This window comes from Leptidea sinapis, chromosome 17 (genome assembly GCF_905404315.1).
Source record: "Leptidea sinapis chromosome 17, ilLepSina1.1, whole genome shotgun sequence".
NCBI lineage: Eukaryota > Metazoa > Arthropoda > Insecta > Lepidoptera > Pieridae > Leptidea > Leptidea sinapis.
In genome coordinates this window covers 1810735-1831647 of record NC_066281.1, presented here as the reverse complement: position 1 = coordinate 1831647, position 20913 = coordinate 1810735, and the positions used below count along the sequence as shown (strand labels likewise).

Genomic DNA, 20913 nt, shown 5'->3' with positions numbered 1-20913 from the left:
ATTAGTTGATTTTAGGGATCTGTAGCCAAAAGGCAAAAACGGAACCCTTTGTCATGTTTGTCTGTCTGTCTGCCCGTCTGTATGTCACAGCCATTTTTTTCCGAAACTATGCTGTCGAAACTTGGTAAGTGAATGTATTCTGAGAACCGCATTAAGATATTCACACAAGAATAGAAAAAAAAAACAATAAATTTTGGGGGTTCTCCATACTTAGAACTGAAACTCAAAATTTTGTTTGCATCAAACCCATACGTGTTGGAGGTCTTTAAATGATATTGAGGTTTCTAATATAATTTTTTTCTAACCTGAATGTTCTCTGTAAAAGTCCTCCTGTAACTTTTAAAATAAGAGAATGAAATAAGTAGAAAAAAAATATAATGTACGTTACCATGCAAACTTTCACCGAAAATTGGTTTGAATGAGTTCTAATAATTAGTTTTGTTTAAAACGTGATAAATCGTTACAACGAACTACAAGAACTTTTATATTATGGGCGAGAAACTTTTATTACATCGTCTCAAACTTTTTCGTCTGTGTGTTGCATGTCGCGTGACGGTCGGGCGGCGCCTATAGTTCTCAGCTGCTGACCGTGTAGTGTATAGACTAGTACTCATTTGTGCCAGTGCTCCACGCTATTTTGTTTGGTTTATAATATGTGTATATAGTCTAAATAATTGTTAAGTATTATATATGTCGTATTCTCCCTGATTAAAAATATTGATTGAAAAGTATTGGGAATCAGTCACCCCATGTAAACTGTATATCTATATATACATGAAAATGAATTGAAAGTATTAAAATTTCATCATTTTTAATCCTTTTCAATCAATATTTTTAACCTGGGCTAAGACACAGAGTTCAATAAAAATATTAATTGAAGACTTAGTCTACTTTTATTGCTTCCCATTTTCCAAGTATAAAATTAAGATTGATAAAGCGATTTTTATACCCATAATGTAATTAATTTATTCCAAAAATTTTTAGTAAAATGTCTATAATGTGAAAAAAAGTTTCACTTTTACCGTGGTTTCATAAAACTACACAATCCTTTTATATTGTAAAGTTAATTATTACTTGAAATAAATTTCATTACTTTATAGAGAGAACTGTAATTGGCTGTTTTATCAACAGACTTTTTTGTAGCATTTATGCTGTTGGTCTTTTCAATCTAATATATAAAATTCTCATGTCGCGGTGTTTGTAGTCAAATTCCTTCGAAACGGCTTGACCGAATCTCATGAAATTTTGAAATCACATTGGGTAGGTCTGAGAATCGGACACATCTATTTTTCATCCCCCTAAATATTAAGATGTTCCACGCCAATTTTTTTTTTATTTTTTTTATATATTTTTTAATTTGTTTGATTATGAGTCAGCATTAAAAAATACGTACAACTTGAAATTTTCACCCAGTTACTTTTGAATCGCGGTTTTGATATCGGCAATACAACGTTTGCTGGGTCAGCTAGTAAATAAATAAAATTGTGACTCAAAATGACATTTAAAATTCTAGTAAATCTTTGTATCTATCTAACAGAATGACATAAACTTAAATCTGTGAAAAATAGTAAAATAACTAGATATTTTATAAAACCCTAAAATAATCATATCAATTACTGTTTCGTTGTTGTAAAATAATCTACTGTTGTAAAAATTGTTTTTAGTATTATTTTTAATCAGTTCAAATCACACCTCCGGCTACTGAGCCAACTAAAAAAAATTCTCCAATAAAATATTCTAAATAGTTTAGAAAATAAATTAAAACAATTATGGCTCATGAAAATTTATTGAAGTAGGCGTTACCTTGCGGAAATCCATAATTATCCAAACGATTTGAGTTTTTTTTTATGTTAATTCCGCCAATATTTTGTCTTTAAACTTTTGAGTCTCGTGTTAGATTCTGGCGACTCAACACGTCCTGAGGATGCCTCGTGTAGAGTCGAAACACGTGTCGAATTGTTTAAAGACAAAATATTGGCGGAATTAACACTAAAGAAAACTCAAATCATTTGGATAATTATGGCTCATTTCTAATGGTTTAAATATATTTTGTGGTTAGTTGGTTTTACGTTGGCAGCACTGTATTATTATACGTAATAATTAAAAAAAACTTAACTGTTAATCTGAAATCAAAAATTTCTGTAACACTATATTATATTTTGTTTAACATTGTTGTTCAAAATATTACTGGAATTGTATTTTGTCCTGCAATACTTTTCTATCTGAATATGGCAATTTTTAATTGAGTTTTAAGGTGATATCATCAATCAGACGATCAATTTTTTTATGACAATAAGGGACGAGACGAGCGGGATGTTCAGCTGATGGTAATTGATACGCCCTGCCCATTAGACAGTAGTGCCGCTTAGGATTCTTGAAAAACCCAGAAAATTCTGATCGGCACTACAATTGCGCTCGTTTCCTTGAGACAAACATACTTCCTGATAGTAGACAGAATAAAACTCAATAGTTATTTTTGAAACTGTTGTGTAATAAGGGGTATTAAAACACGAATGTGGGATTGACAATAGTGTTTTAGTACCTGATTATCAACAGTTGCATACAAGAATTTACCCATAATATGAATCCTCTATAAAAGATTCTGAAACAGTTAGCTTACTGCTAACATTAAAAAATCCTATTACCATAATATCATCCAAACGAGTGCTATTATGAAAACGGATGATGTAATGTTGTACTGAATTTTATTACAACATTACAACACTCGTTTGGATGATGTAATGGTTATTAGAACATTGGGTGTTTTAATGTTGGCAATAACTAGTTTAGAATCTTTAATAGAGGATTTAAAGCATGGGTGTAGATAAATATTTATAACGTCACCGGCGTGGCAATCACAGCATAAACTCTCCAATATCTATCTAAGTAACTAACTAACCAGGGTACAGTGGTGGTGGGTGGAGGTACCTGTTGGTTGTGGTGAGTTCGTTGGAGGCGCGGGGGGTCACGGGGCTCTAGCGCGCGGCCGCCGCTCATGCTACGCGCCGCATCACCTTACACCGCTGAAATGACACTCATATTAATGACAATACAACTAAATTATTAAATACTAGTTGACCCGACAGACTTTGTTCTGTATTTAATAAATAAAATAATATTTTTAAATGAATTTGTCAATAATATATCATAACATTAAAAATTACTTCGTAAAATATACACCCTGCTGTCGTAATGAAATTGTTTCACAGCAGAACTGTCAAACCGTGCGTCACTAAATTCTCTCATAGAAATTATGTATGGACACATCCAAGGAAAAACAAATCTGTTGTTTTTATTTAATTTAGCAGCATTTTCCTATTTTTTCACCTTTTAAACCTTCCCTGGACTTCCACAAATAATTTAAGACCAAAATTAGCCAAATCGGTCCAGCCGTTCTCGAGTTTTAGCGAGACTAACGAACAGCAATTCATTTTTATATATGTAGATTAATTTTACCAGTGAGTGGCTCCTTTGCACCGGATGCCGGCTACATTATGAGTACCACAACGGCGCCTATTTCTGCCGTGATGCAGTAATGTGTAAACATTATTGTGTTTCGGTCTGAAGGGTGCCGTAGTTAGTGAAATTACTGGGAATAAAATGCGACTTAACATCTTATGCCTCAAGGTGACGAGTGCAATTGAAGTACTGCTCAGAAGTTTTGAATTTTTCTAGAATCCTGAGCGGCATTGCATTGTGATGGGAAGAGCGTATAAATTACCATCAACTAAATGTCCTGCACGTCTCGTGACTTACTGTCATAAAAAATGTAAGCTTATCTTGAAAGAGTGGTTACAGAAATTGGACTGAAAACCTTCTACACTGATAGTAACCGCAAGTATAATACACACACACATACATTTTTGCTTATAAATAATCTATTGTAATTTTAATGCTTTTATAGCTAGAGTACAGATGTGTAATGTTTTACAAATTCTGATACTGAAATATAGGGGTGACGTCTGGGTGACCTGTAATACAAGGCCAACCTACTTCAGACACCAGCTCCTCACAAATACCAGCTGAAAAAAATTTAACACTAATGTACTTTTTTAGTTTAAGATCCTTTATGAGGAGAAAGTAAACAGATTTTTATATTAATGGATGTACTAGACGTACATCCACAACAATTGACAGAAACAAGAATGAAAGAATCGCCTGTTTAATATACATCATTATACATAGAAAAAATAGGAGTGCAATTAGTACTTTCGCTTAATTAGTAAATTGCTGATTCCAAGATACCGATTACAAAAACTTAACGATTCTTTCATGGGAAACTCTGTGCGTTTCTATAACAAACTCCCATCAAAAGTGACAGAGCTATCAATTCGTCATTTCAAATCTTATATTAAAAACAATTAATTAAGGAAGCCTATTATAGAATATAGAAGATTTTATAAATGCCAAGATAGCTTGGCCAGATGTCGCTCCATCTCGCAATGACAGCTTGACAATACCTTAGGTTCTTGTAAACCGATGTAGAGCTATGACTAGTTTTTGTATAATATAGTGCAATAGTATAATTATGGATGAAACTTTGTATTTTTGTATATTAGAATAATTTATTTTGTGACGATTCAATGTGATCCTCGAGATTTTATTGAATAAAGATATTCTGATTCTGATTCTGAATACTGATGCATAAGTTTCAGTTCTACCATGCTCGTTGTCAATTTCGGCGCACCCTGCTCCCCTCACCCTGTCAAGCCGCGCACTACGAGCGCAAATTCGTAGTGCTAGACGGGACGCGACCGCTAACTCACTACACTCACTCAGACAAAGAACTTCTGATCGGTCCTAAGCGTGTCGGTACCAACACAGATTAACTGTAAGTTGTTTTTTTTTCATGGAATAGGAGGACAAACGAGCGTAGACACGCCACAAGTTAGGTTATAATCCCCACCATCTGGATGTGTGGCGGTCCTCCACAGTGCGGTTTTCAAGGAGCTTTCTTCCACGTGCTACAAAGCTGTGGAATGAGCTTCCTTGTGCGGTGTTTCGGGGACGATACGACGTGGGTACCTTCAAAAAAAGCGCATAAACCTTCCTTAAAGGCCGGCAACGCTCTTGTGATTCCTCTGGTGTTGCAAGAGAATGTGGGTGGCGGTGATCACTTAACACCAGGTGACCCGTACGCTCGTTTGTCCTCCTATTCCAGAAAAAAAAAACTGTTATTTACAGTATAAGCTAGACATTTTATAAACTTGTTTCTCTTAAGAGATGATACTCCTTACCTCTACCCTCCATATCTAAGAGGTAGAGCGTCTGAAGTCAAAGGTGGATGGGGGAGGATAATTAAATAACTTTAATTATGCACGAAGCATCAAAAACATTGTTATTTCTACATAACCAAACATATAAACTGAATGACCACCCAAACAACATAGAGTAAAATATAAACTTTCACACAATAACATTGCGACACTGAACATATCACAATATTTTATATCAGTTATTCACATAAATTGAGTATACTACTCTATGGTCGCTACGAGAGCAAGAGGTTAATGGCGTCCAAATAATTATATGCTACAGATAATATGTATATTTAGACAATTTAAAAAGCGTCAGATGGAATAACTGTTAATTTAATGTCTTAAGACGTAACTTATAATTTGATAAAAATTTAAAGTCATTTTTCCTTTAAAAATTAATTAGTTAAGAATTAGTTTTGTTGCCAATTTAATCACTACCGCCTCGGAAACAAAAAGGGACTTTGAGAGTGCGGAATAAGTGCAAGAACCCCCCCCCCCCCCCCCCCAACACTTTTTTGCGTTGTTATTACAATATTAACATCAGATTACATAAGAAATGCTACTGGGATTAATTAATCCCAGTTCTGACTCGTCGTTTATATTATCTACAGTTATACAAGAAGTCTTACTTCAGGGCCATTTTAAATAAAATAAAAATATCTATTTAGTTGTTACTTCTAAACATAGTCTCGGAATTTTTATAAAAGTGTACGGATTGACAAACTTTTTCTTTAATATAAAAAAAAGTCATTTGTTTCTTTGTTCAATAAATTTTATTGTTGATTAAGTTTTTTTCTTTAAAACAAAAAAAAATCGTTGTTCTTTGTTCAACCAAATTTTTTTTTAATAATGGCTTCCTTTATTTCTAAATCGTCAGTTGAAATCGTTTTCTTTTGTACCGCAAAATCCACAACTAGTTATTTCTATGAATGTCTAAGTACACCTTACCGCAACATAATGTATATAATAATATGAAAGTTGTTTATCCGGCCATTTGTGGCATGTCAACGCATCAACCGGGCCAAAAATTCCGGTAAATTATTAATCCTTAGTTCACATCATATTATTAATTCACAACATAATAACGACATTTACATTTACGCTTTATTGATATTTAAATAAGTTATATACAACTTGTTTCAAATTGGTTTCATAATTATTTTATTAGTTTGTGTTTATTGAATTTTGAATAAAATGTAATTTGTTTTATACCAACGTAACTTCGACATGCCGTTATTTGAGTGTTTGAGAATTTTCCACTTACGAAGTTATTATGTGATCAATTATATAATTTTTGAGAGTTGTGAATGAATTTTACCCGTAATTATTATGATGTACTAACGGACCCGACAGACGTTGTCGTAGACGCTGTTAGTTCTAACAATCTGGCTTAGATCATTACTTATGCTTCTAGATAGACTATGACAGCTGTGAAAACGTCGAAAAAAGTTAGTTTAGAACTAACCTAAATAGCTGATATGCTGCAAATCAGCGATATTCATTGCTATGCAGACGACAGCACAGGGTATGCTTCCTACACCGGCCGTGCCAAGATGTCACGGGATAGCGTCGACGAGAACCGGAACAAACTTGTGTCTGAAATCGAGACTATGCTTTGCAAAGTCTCGGAATGGGGCTGACATAATTTAGTCCAATTCAACCCCAAGAAGACACAAGTTTGTGCGTTCACCACTAAAAAGTCTCCCTTTGTCGTATCCCCTCGATTCGAGATCACTCCTTTAACTGCCACAGCCTGTATTGGCATACTTGGCGTCGATATATCGAGCGACGTTCAGTTCCGTGGTTACTTGGAAGAGAAGGCCAAACTGGGCTCTAAAAAGCTTGGTGTACTCAGTAAGGCGAGACAGTACTTCACTAAAAGCCACCGCCTGCAACTTTATAAGGCGGAAATTCGGCCTCAAATGGAGTACTGTTCTCACCTCTGGGCGGGTACCAGCTTCTTCCATTTGACCGCATACAACTAAGAGCGGCTCGAATCATCGACGATCAAGTCATCTCCGATCGGCATGATTCTCTAGCATTGCGTAGTGATGTGGGTTCTCTCTGCATCTTCTACCGCATTTATCACGGGTGCTCAGAGGAGCTGTTCGGGTTGATTCCAGCGGCCGAATTCCACCATCGGACATTACGTGCAAAGTACCATCCGCATCACGTAGACGTCTGGCATTCCACAACCGCGCGTTTTGTTCGAAATTTCTTGCCTCGCACAGCCACTTTGTGGAATCAACTACCGGCAGCGGTCTTCCCGAACAGATACGACTTAGGGACCTTCAAGAAAAAAGCATACTCCCACCTTAAAGGCCGGCAACGCATTTCTTGACACACCTGTTGTTGCGGATGTCCATGGGCGGTTGCCTCACCTCTCCCCATCCCGTGAGCCTCTTGCCCGTTTGCCCCCTCTCATATAAAAAAAAAAACCTATATTTTGCAATGCCCGCACACTAACACAAGGTGTCATACAAATTGTGACTGTAAGACGTAGCTTGTCACGCACACTGACAAACATTCCAAGCCTGTTTTTAAAGTGTAACTTTTATTACGTCGTCTCAACTTTTTCGTCTGTATGTCGCATGTCGCGTGACAGTCGGGCGGCGCCTATAGTTCGCAGCAGCTGACCGTGTAGTGTATACACTATTTATATAATATTTATTTATTTTTATATATATAATATTTATTTCCAAGTATAAAATTAAGATTGATAAAGCGATTTTAATACCCTTAATGGAATATTATTCCAAAAATGTTTAGTTAAATGTCTATAATGTGAAAAAAAGTTTCACTTTTACCGTGGTTTCATAAAACCACACAATCCTTATATTTTATCGCTTTTCTAACAGCAAGATGCTCCATCTAGACGTATAAATTATCTGAGAAATCTAAAATGTTTTGATGATTTTTCTATACTAAGATTTTTTTGTAGTAAAACTTCTTCACGCAAGCTTGACTTGTGGCGTAAGCTGCTGAATGCGAGACGAGAGCGTTACGAACGAATGCTAGCGTTACGCGAACGGTGATTTCTTGATTATTTCGTAATTTCATTTAATTTACTAACGTAATTTATGTATATACACTAGTTATTTTTCGATACCTAACGTCGTCACATCAAATCAAAATCAGTTTATTCATGTAGGTCACGGAAATGATACTTATGAATATCAAAAATAAATAAAATATTTTTCTTATTGAATCTACCGCTACTTCGTAAAGGGTCGAGCTAATGAGAAGAAGTAGCAAGAAACTCATTGCCACTCATTTATATTTACATCGATTTACAAATCATTTCAATTACAATATAATATGTAAAATGTAAAATGATGCAACAGACACACTCAAACGTCAAATAGTCAATGTCTTACACGAGTAAGTCAAAAAATTAAATGTAAATTAATACAAAAGTTATTGAGTACAGTAGCTGCATCATCCACATACACCATAAATAAATAAAGGTATTCTGTGAGCATTTTATAAGCGATTATAAATAAATAAATATGTATATATCCATCCATACATATAAACATCTGATAACATAATAGGACCAATCGCCTGAGCACAGTAAACATATGTATGTCTACTGTGGCCTGAGTATGTGTACATACTATGACCTAGTTTTAATATACAGCTGACATGAAATGATTTTAATTTTACACTACACCGATTTTCATGCTGTTTTTAACACTGGATAGTTTGGTTCTCGAGGAAGGTATTTGTATACATTTTTGTAAACAATATCTTATGTTTTTAATGTAATAACCCTCACTTCTAGGATTAATACACAAATAAAATTTGAAAAACAAAATTTAATGAACGATGTGGGATTCGAACCCACGACCTCCGGCATTCCGTGCCGGTGCTCTAACCAACTGAGCTAACCGTTCGAGTACCGCCTCGTTATAAAATTGTGTTTGCTTTGTTCAACTCTCAGGTTGTGGCTTCATCTATAGAATGTACTTTACAGTTGATAACCTGCTCAACCCCAATATTTGCATATTATGAAATTGACTTCAGATGTCGCTCTTGTAAATTTAAACAATATCTTATGTTTTAAAGTGATAACCCTCACTTCTAGGATTATTACAAAAATAAAATTTGAAAAACAAAATTTTATGAACGATGCGGTATTCGAACCCACGACCTCCGGCGTTCCGTGCCTGAGAGAGTTGAACACAGCAAACAGAATTTTATAACGAGGCGGTACTCGAACGCTTAGCTCAGTTAGTTAGATCACCGGCACGGAACGCCGTTGGTCGTGGGTTCGAATCCCGCATCGTTCATAAAATATTGTTTTTCACATTTTACTTGTGTACATTTTTGTAATCATTAATGATATTTGTTGGAGGTGTCGGAAAAAATAAGCTATCTGGAAGCTTACAACGAAAACGCTGTCTAAGCCCTTTTAGACATAACAAAATATGTATGGTGTATTTGTAAATGTATGATGGAATTGTGTATCTTATATAGGTCTACAAAAAAGTCCACGATGGCATAGGTCTATCATAGGTTAAGCAGTAGCGAATTTACAAGTTCCTTTCTTCATGGCTGTATTCTGTGAAACCTTGATGTTTTCAGAACATAGCTTGTTATTGTAGGAAACAACGGGAGGTTATTACATTATTGAAATCAAACTTCTTTAGAATTGTTGTGATTTGAAACTCGATGAAACGAAAAAAACGAGACGATAGAGACACAAACAGGTAAATCAAAGGTTTAATAAAACAGTGTTTTGGTACCAGGCGGTCATAGCTGAAGAAGGGATTGTCTTATGTATGACGCGAGTATACCTTAATATATTCTGATGTCATGCGCACGACGTATTACTACATACACAAAAGGGAAAGGGGTCTTTCATATTGGTTGAAATCATGTTGTCATCATAGCAACATGTACCAGGACTTCAGATGCAGCTTAGAGGTTCACGCACAATGCATATCTTGAAATTATTATACAAGAGTAAGACATTGACTATTTGACGTTTGAGTGTGTTTGATGCATCATTTTACATTTTACATTTATTGTAATTGAAATGATCTGTAAATCTTGATATAAAAGAGTGGCAATGAATTTCTTGCTACTTCTTCTCATTAGCTCAACCCTTTACGAAGCAGCGAGCGGTAGATTCAATAAGATTTTTTTTTTGACATTCATAAGTGTCATTTTCGTGACCTACTTGAATAAACTGATTTTGATTTGATTTGATTTGACAAGTGCTGACCATATTGAATCCAAAATTTTTAAAGGTTTCACTTCTACCACGTGTGAATTGCATTGCACACATGTTCTTTTTAATATTATTTTTAAAATAAATTTTATTCAAACAAAACAAATCTTATAACTATATTTACATTACTATGACTATATAAAAGTAAAACTATCATTATGTGGAAGCGTACCGAGAATACTGGCAGCATTTCCGCGTTGGATAGCTAGGCTGATCCGTTGACCGAAATAGCTGCCAGCGCTTGGGTTTCCAACTTTCCAGTAGCCCTATTGAGGCGAGAAGATAGTACTTTGTACATTCTCCGTGCCTCAGGGCCCCACGGGCCAATTATTTTAAATGCATGGCTTTACAAGCTAGATTGCTAAAAGCCCAATAAGCTAGTTACTTAAATTTAATGAGAAAATAAACGGTCCAGTATGTGTCGTACTCAGAAACGATGTGTTCCGTATTACGTACAAGATATAGTACGAGAGAAACAACAGATGGCGCTATAAAAAGAAACTAAATGATATAGAAAAATTTTCTTTACATGTTTATCTTTACAATTTGTTATGTTTTTAAAGTAATAACCCTCACTTCTAGGATTAATACACAAATAAAATTTGAAACCACAACCTGAGAGTTGAACAAAGCAAACAGAATTTTATAGCGAGGCGGTACTCGAACGGTTAGCTCAGTGGTTTAGAGCACCGGCACGGAACGCCGGATGTCGTGGGTTCGAATCCCGCATCGTTCATAAAATTTTGTTTTCAAATTTTATTTGTGTATGTTTATCTTTTAATAGACATTGCAAAAAAAATCACTAAAGTACCCCTAACTCTTACAGTTACATGCTAATCATTCAATCTAGATAAAATTGTACGAAAATTAATTAATTGTACGCCAGTACTATTTAACATGACATAGCTTTGTCAGTCTTGTAAATAAAATTGTATTATGTTTACAATAAATTAAAAATTGCTTCTATTTCCGAAATTAAAACTATGGCGATCTTGTGCGAGAGAGGTAACCTAGCTCCACTCGATTACTAAAGGCCGTTGGCTCGGTCCCCAGCCTTAAACAGAACTCTATTTTTGTGTTAATCTCTCCTATAAATTCATATACATTCATATTAAAATACATTCATAATAATATATTTGTATGCAAAATACGATTTTAACTCATTTATTGAACGTAAATATATAATATATATATAACCTATAAACCACCCACTCGAAAATACATGCCTCAGACTTGAGAAAAACTGACGCAAGATACTCAGCGGGCTTATTTTTTAATAAAACTTCGTCACAATAAGACTTAAAAATTAAAATTGTGGTATAATTTAGAAATATATCGTAGTAACCTTTACAACATTAACAATTCTTTAGAATAAGGAGATATCCTACATTTACTGTATATAAAACTACCTAGAGATCTTTATCCGCCATACCTGCATTAGAGATCAGAATAACAATTTTCACTAGACCTCTCCCTCCCCCCTTTGGCTCTGAAAGCTTAGGATGAAACGGAGAGATTCGCAAACATACAGGGGTCACGTAAATTTGGCTGTTGGTTTTACTGCATTCACTCCAACATATCGGTCAAGGTCGAGCCGAGAACAAACTGTAGCGCGACGCTCCATACTATATATATATATATATTATACGTATAATATTATGTAAATGTAGCTGATAGCCCGTGACGTCATCCGCATACATTTTTTTACACCTTCGGTTACATTATTGGACTTTTAGTCGGGATCCATATTTGTTTTTTAGCCATCAATATACATATATCTACATGTTTACATAGGGGCCAATTAAAAGCCTTCAAAAATAGCTACAAAATAGTTTTTTAGCGTTTTTACAAATTACTTACTGCTAAAACTAATTAATGCTATTACTATGTAAAGTACACTTATTTTGTCATTATATTACTTTTCTCTGGCCTGCATATGTTTTATGTATAATATCCTATATATATATATATATAATATAGCTTATGTCAACCGGGGATAGTGTAGCTTTCCAACAGTGAAAGAATTGCTCAAATCGGTTCAGTAGTTTCGGAGCCTATTCAATGCAAATAAACAAACAAAAACTCAAAAATGTTTCCTCTTTATAATATTAGTATAACCACTATTATGAGTATATCTTAAAGGAGAGTAGGATTATGGGAATATATATTTACGTTTGAAATCGAGCTGTAATATATAGATTGCTTCTATTTTCGCTAATATGCGAAATTTATACTAATACATATATATACTTAGCTTAGCAAGTTACAGATAAATAAAGTCTTTTTCGTATTACGTATTGATAAAATAAAATAATTTTGACAAAAATTACGTTTTACTATTTCAGTTAATTTAGTTAAAACCTATTGAAATGTGTATTTAGCTATTGTTTTTATTTTCTTACAGGCATGCACTACACATGCGCATTGCCCACCTCTGAAGTTTAATAATTAACAATTATTTGACACACCTTAAATATATCTTCGAACCAAATAAAATACCAAAACAAATTCAGATTTACACTATCTTTTGCTTTTTGTTATTATCTTGACTTCAATATTATCAAAATAAACAGAGTAATACCTACTTTATCCCACGGCGCTAAAACCCACTCTTTGAAAGCACAAACATAAGTTCCACACAACACTCAGCCATATATAAGGCACTGGAGTCTCTACAATCAATGTTATGCACTTTTTCACGAGATTTCCACGAGCCAGGGAAACCTGCACCGACTGACATTTGACACATGCGGCAACCCCTCGGCTGTTTCCGTGAGCGCTCGGCTATCACCGGTGATTCAACCAAGTATATTGATCGGACAGGGGCGCCAGGCATCCGGTCGCCGCTAGCGCCCCCTCGCGGCGTTAATGAAAGATGATGATCTATTATTTAGCTCTGAAAACCGAGTTAATGGTTAATTAATAGTGGTTTTATTGATTTATCACTTCATCTTCAGTAATGGTCTATTTGCGCAGTGGTATATTAGCAGGAAATTTGCAGAATAAGTTATCAATAAAAATAATATATTAACACACTTTTACACAAATTATCTCGCATCAAACTAGGCATAGTTATGGTTGCTAAACATACATAAATGCATATAAACATCCATGACTCGGAAACAAACATTCATATTCATCATATAAATGTTTGCAACTACCGGGATTCGAACCCGGGACCCCTGGCTCAGTAGGCAGAGTTACTAGCCACTGGACTATTTGGGTCGTCAATCAAGCAAAAAAATAGCACTTACAAAATCCATCCTTAATATAAATTTACTGTTTATATTTGGGTCTTAATCTGCGAACTAATACACAAATTTATTCCACCTAGCATTTAGTTCATTTTTATTATTGTTTATTATAATATTATCGGTAGACATACGTACGATGTTATAACATAACTGAAAATTGTTTTTGTTTAGTGTTTCTGTTATTAAAAACAATGCAGTCTTTTAATTTTTTTACATGAACAGATAAGCTTTATAAAGTTTAACGGCTTTACAAAATAAAATTGGCATAAAGTTATAACTAATTGTAAACCAAGAATATGTAAAATGTTTACAGATAGACATTTTGCTTACGATTGGTTTGTTTACACGTATAACGTTTCCCGCGTTTATCTGCAAGGCAGCTTGTCATTCGGAAAAACTTCAGAATTAACATTGTATTGACAGTGTTGTCTACAATATTGTAAACATTTTGCATATTCTTTGTTTATGCTTAGTTATAACTTTATACCAAGTTTATTTGTAAGGCCGTAAGTGTTTAAATTTAATTTTAATCCAAAGATTAACCATAGATTAGAAAGAGAAGGTTTTTTTAATGATTTTTGTTTGTAATAGCTTTGTGTTCCTTATCTGGAAAGCAAAGCAAATTAGGCAGCAAGAGAAAAATACTTAATAATAATACAATATTTAACTCTAATATGACTTTACATATGAATGAAATTTTTCATTTGTGAAATTCTCATTGAACGATAGTTATGCATCAAATATTTACTTTTTATGATAATATTTATTTATTTATTTATTTCGATTCACCATTGGTAATTACAATAATACATTTATAATTATTATGATAATTTACAAGTGTCTTATTACTTAATGCATTACCTTTTAAGGTGAATACCGCATGCTAAATTATGTGTGAAATAGTTACATAAAATAAGTATAATTATAATACAACCATTCTATAATGTAATGAAATTAACAAATTAACAAAATCTACTAAACAAGTAAAGATAAACGTATTAAGCATATCAAGAATTATAAATTATTTATTTATTTATATGGAACGAGACGAGCAGGACGTTCAGCTGTTGGTAATTAAGACGCCCTGCCCATTACCATTGTAATACTGAGCGGCACTGAATGCAGTATTCTTGAAAAACCCAAAAAATCTGATCGGCACTACAATTGCGCTCGTCACCTTGAGACATGATAAGTCTCATTTGCCCAGTAATTTCACTAGCTACGGCGCCCTTCAGACTGAAACACAGTAATGCTTATATATTACTGCTTCACGGCAGAAATAGGCGCATTTGTGGTACCCATAATATAGCCAGCATTCTGTGTAAAGGATCAATTATTTTGCTAGTGCGAAAGCAAAGGTATTCGTTGCTAAATCGATAATCACTATACATATTGTAAAACAAAGTCGCGATAAGTCTGTTCGCGATAAACTCAACAGCTACTGCACCTATTTTCATGCTGTTTTTACCAATGGATTTGGCGTGGTTTTGGTATTTAATTTGCTTAGTTTTTGTAAACATAAGTTTTGGAATTGTCGAAAAAAAATAATCCGTCTGGCAGCTCTCAATGAATACGCTGCATAAGACTTTTATGATATAACAAAATATGTATGGTGTATTTTTAAATATATGGTGGAATTGTGTACCTTATATAGGTCCACAAAAAAGTCCACGATGGCATATGTCTATCTATTAAGAATAAATTACTATTTTTTTCTATGGAATAGGAGGAAAAACGAACGTACGGGTCACCTGTTGTTAAGTGATCACCGCCGCCCACAATCTCTTGCAACACCAAAGGAATCACAGGAGCGTTGCCGGCCTTTAAGGAAGGTGTACGCGCTTTTTTTGAAGGTACCCATGTCGTATCGTCCCGGAAACACTGCACAAGGAAGGACATACTATATCCATCTCAAGATTTTAAAAGTTTCGCAATTATAAAGCGGTAATGTAAAAGCAGTTTACACAAATACGATATTAATCTTTATCATTTTTCTGTATCATTTTAAATAACTTGGATATTTTACTCTTTTACACTTATATTTTTTTCTGGGCTGCTGGCTGCTGAACACCAGTGGTGTGTTGGTGTCTCAAGCACTCAACACAACTTAGTGCTGAGTCAGCTCCTTTTAGCAATGAATAAGTATTATTTTAAATATTATATTTCTATTTATTATCTCTCTTTAATTAAGTATATATACATTTTTTTCTTCTCTAATGTGATTTAGTATTTTAAGGTGTAATTTAAAGATAAAATTAGTGTTTGGCGTTAAATTATTGCTAACTAGCTGACCCGACAGACGTTGTTCTGTATAAAATAAATGAAATAATGTTTTTATATGAATTTATCAATAATATATCATAACAATTAAAATTACTTCGTAAAATATGCACCCTGCTGTCGTAATGAAATTGTTTCACAGCAGAACTGTCAAACCATGCGTCAATAAATTCTCTCATAGAAATTATGTATGGACACATCAAACGAAAAACAAATTTGTTGTTTTTTATTTAATTTAGTAGCATTTTTGTGAATAAATAGATTCACCTTTTAAACCTTCTCTGGACTTCCACAAATATAATTCAAGACCAAAATTTGCCAAATCGGTCCAGCCGTTCTCGAGTTTTAGCGAGACTAACGAACAGCAATTCATTTTTATATATATAGATAAAGATTTTTCCATTTCAAGAGTTAAACAGGTAGATGCTGAAAATCAGCGCTGCAGCCAGTATTGGTTTACAGCACAAGCTGAACATCGGTATTTTCTTTTACCACACAGCATATTTAGTTAAGTTAGGGTTAGGAATATAATGTATATGCTTCCACAATATGATCCCAGAAAATGTACAAAACAAATAAGTTACAAAATTTAAAAGAATTGTTAAAAAACGTTTGTGTGGGAAAGCTTCCTATAGCATAAACGATTTTCTTAATGACACTACGGACTGGGAGTAAAGCGAACACCCTAAGGCTTTTTAATTATAAATGTTTATTGTAAGATATCACATTGTAATCCATATTTTTATATTAAAAAAAAGAGCCCGCTGAGTTTCTTGCGCACATTCTTCTCAAGTCTGAGGCAGTCTCTTTTGAATGGGTGGTAGTTTTTGACGTTCAATAAGCGATTTTGAATCCTATTTTGACTAAAAATATTTGAATTTGTATATTTTCTTATTCTTAAATAAATCAAAGCAAAATCATGTTCGTTTAAAGTGAAATTTGAAAATAGAATTTCTCACTTTATTGGTCGTAGCTAAAGATAGAGTTCAGTTTGAACTGTTAGGCTACGGTATCCGGTATACGGTGTCCGAGGCAACCACTGTTGGATGGAATGAGTGCACTTGTTTTTCACTGTCTGCGCGGCTAATTGCGCCATTTCTCATTCGGCCCTTCCACCCTACCAACCCTCCCCGTGACCCCCTCAGGGGTGCGTGACCGAGCTTGCCTAGTTGACTAATAGATATACACTAATGGCAGATTTACACTAGGTTGACGACATTCAGATTCTCAAAGCAGGATTGTCGTTCGTCCTTAGCTGCCATATAAATTGAGTCGTTTTATAAAAAGGGTAGGGGATTAGGTCAAGCGTAGCATTACGTACACAGATATCAGGCTGAAAACTATTGATGAAATTGTTTGACTTATTGTTCTATACTATAGTTTGAACTATTGTTCACTATCAGATTTATATCATAAATATTTTAGTGAGCATACAAAAATTTTAAACTATCATGCTCGCATTCATGGGATAGGTAAATATTTAAAAACAATAAAACAAATAATAAAGTTTGCAATGTTTTACTAAGGATTTGAAATTAATGTGAATTTGGTATTGTATGATAGTTTTTTTTTGTTTACCTATACTGCAATGAAATGTCTGTTTTTGTTTTATGGTAAAAAAAATTAACAAACAGAGATTTATATATAGAGAAACAGGGACGCATAACAGGCTAAATTTCAAGTTATTACTGGAACTAGCAAGTGGTTTAGCCACAACAAGTTACAGCTCAAAACAAACTGTCTTCCAGGGGTAGCCTGTTCCGTTGTCTTTCCACCATCATTATGCTGCATTTGGAGTGATTATGGAGGGCTGCACAATGTGCTCCGGACAATTAACTGCCTTGTGCCTTTGTGGCTGTTAAATTTTCGTGCTCAGTATGGCACTGATCTGCTCTTATAAAGCCGTTTGACATAGCCTTCTACGACACAGACCGCATTGCATGAGGTTGTCTTAAGTCAACATCTCACTCTGTCCGCTGGCTGGAAACTCACCACCCGAAGTACACACTTTTTAAAAACAAAAGCGTCGACGTTCATTTTTAATAAACAAGCCCAAACACTTCAAAAGCAATAAATTATTTTGTAATCCGAGCCCGTTGCGTCATGCGGTAACCTCGGCGTCGGTAGACACGGATGGCACGTATGCCACGCGCGGTTTGGCAGCTCGGCACCTCAGAGGCTAACTGACTTCGAATTAAGCCCAAAGGAAAGTGTGGTACGATGGAAAATCCTGTACCTTCTACACTTATAATATTTTGAGTTTGACACACACAAATGATTAAAAAGCGGCCTCGTGCGAGACTCCCCATGAAGCGTTCCGTACCAGCAAGTAACATAATATAAAAGTTCTTGTAGTTAGTTAGTTAGGTACGATTTATGACGTATTTAAGAAAACTACTTACTAGATCTCGCTCAAACCAATTTTTGGTGAAAGTTTGCATGGTATTGTATATCATATATTTTTTTTACTTATATCATTTTCTTATTTTCGAATTTAAAGGGGGGGGGGACACACATTTTACCACTTCGGATGTGTCTATCACGCAAAATATTCAGTTTAGCAAAAAAATGTATTAGAATCCTTTCTATAAATACCCCACATGGGTTTGATGAAAAAAAGTTTTTGAGTTTCAGTTCTAAGTATTGGGATCCCACAAAGTTTATTGTTTTTTTTATTCTATTTTTGTGTGAAAATCTTAATGCGGTTCACAAAATACATCTACTTGCCAATTTATAACAGTATAGTTCTAATGGCTGTGACATATGGACGGACTCTAATCTAATAGGAGGAATCTATAAGGGCTCCGTGTTCTGCCATTTGGCTATGGAACGCTAAAAACAGTTAACGCCCGCATTTCGACCACGTGATTAGTTACAACAGACAAGCGAAGTCAATTTACGCTTGATGTAAACGACCCTTAATAGAATTTTTATGTTTCTTGTGATTCGAAGAGTGATTTTCATAATGATAATTAACAACGCTCGCTAAGTATTTTTACGACTGTGGGTTACTTTATGTTCTGCTCAATTCATTTATGTTAGCCATTGATAGACAGAAAAATATGATATTTAGAACATCAGCGTATGTTCGAAACTTTCTCAAGGCGAGGATAATTTCACGATGTGCAACTATAGCTATACTAGTGGAAGGCCTTTGCACAGGATGCCGCCTAGATTATGGGTACCACAACGGTGTCTATTTCTGCCGTGAAGCAGTAATGTGTAAGCATTACTGTGTTTCGGTCTGAAGGGTGCCGTAGCTAGTGAAATTACTGGGCAAATGAGACTTAACATCTTCTGTCTCAAGGTGACGAGCGCACTTGTAGCGCCACTCAGAATTTTTGGGTTTTTCAATAATCTTGAGAGGCCCTGCATTAATAATAATTAAATTACAGGGCGTATCGATTACTGATTAGCTGAACGTCCAGCTCATCTCGTCCCTTATTTTCATTGAAAAAAATTAGGTTCTTTTTATCTGCACGCAATGTACTATCACTGAAACTGAAGGCAACTGAAAGTAACTAAGATATTAAATCACGCATCCTAATAGACAGTACGTGACAAATTATATTTGTTAATGTGTGCGTTAGGTAGTTATTTAATATTCAAAATATTAACGGCCTTACAAATAAAATTGGCATAAAGTTATAACTAAGCATAAACCAAGAATATGTAAAATGTTTACAAATAGACATTTTGCTTACGAATGGTTTGTTCGGACGTATAACGTTTCCCGCGTTTATTTGCAAGGCAGATTCAGAAAACTTCAGTATTTTCATTGTATTGACAGTGTTGTCAACGATATTGTAAATATTTTGCATTTCCTTTGTTTGTGATCAATTATAACTTTATACCAAGTTTATTTGTAAGGCCGTTAGGAGCTAATTTCAAGCGTTACTGGCGTTACTTAACGGCTGACTGTTTACGATATGACAATCAAAATCGGTTACATTAACAACAGATTCGCTTTACTTTTCTATCTTGCTGTATCTCTGTTTTTTTTTTATTCAATGAATTAAAGAACACAAAAAGATATTATTTTGTTAACAGGCCGTTTTCAATAACATATCTCTAGTTACGGATTCATTGCTGTCACCGTTTAATGACAAGATCTAATCTACCCATAGTTATGTCCAATATAGTTATAGTCCAATGTTCTATGTCGATAGGTTATTGAAATGTAAGTAAGCGTATAAGGATAGATTTGTCTGCCTCTAGTAATTTAAACTAAGGATAGATAGGATATTTAAGACGGCCGTAAGAGAAGTAGTTAAATATAAATTTGCAATTTAGGGTAATTCCGGGGTAGATGGCCATAAGATAGAGATGGCCCAACGAAATATTCCTGAACTGTTGGCTAGATGGCACTTGTAAATTGTAATAGTTATATTCGCTTCGTGACGCACGTGCGTGCAAATTTTTTAGCGAAATAAAATCAAAAAGTAAGTAAAATTGTTGTTATCTGTTTTGTGTAGTGGAAATATTTTTAGAGGGTTCTTGTTTTAGGTTGTCGTATTATTAGTTCATATATTGTTATAACCTCGAAATTACTCGCATCGTGTCGTGACCTGTTTTTTTTTTCTTGGTGTGGTCATCTCTCCCGGAGAAAAAGGAGAGATGGCCATTGTTAGTCGGTTATGATAGCCATATGGCAAAACAAAAAACTTATCGACGTGTTAACAAAAGAAAAGGTATCCGAAGACTATCTGATACCAGTGACGATGTCCCATTAAAAATAATATCAAATAAGAATACGATGTTAAATGAAGAAATATTTGTCGCGGATGTGGAGAAAATTATTATGAAACTCTCTTTTTTTTGTGGAATAGGAGGACAAACGAGCGTACGGGTCACCTGGTGTTAAGTGATCACCGCCGCCCACATT

At 34.5% G+C, this 20913-nt stretch overlaps 1 protein-coding gene and 1 non-coding gene across 2 annotated transcripts in view; both read right to left on the bottom strand.

The window, feature by feature from the left end:
• Positions 1-13228, bottom strand: part of LOC126969094 (voltage-dependent L-type calcium channel subunit beta-2) — a 269340-nt gene extending 256112 nt beyond the window's left edge. The window contains exons 1-2 of the mRNA XM_050814402.1: positions 13080-13228; positions 2929-3023 (exon numbers count right to left, since the gene is read on the bottom strand). Of these exons, the coding sequence (XP_050670359.1) occupies positions 2929-2997 (69 nt within the window). The 5' untranslated portion in view covers positions 2998-3023; positions 13080-13228. The remainder of the gene's footprint in view (positions 1-2928; positions 3024-13079) is intronic.
• Positions 9081-9154, bottom strand: Trnas-gga (transfer RNA serine (anticodon GGA)). The gene has a single exon. It is a non-coding gene; the product is annotated as a tRNA-Ser (tRNA).
• Positions 13229-20913: the final 7685 nt, after the last annotated feature.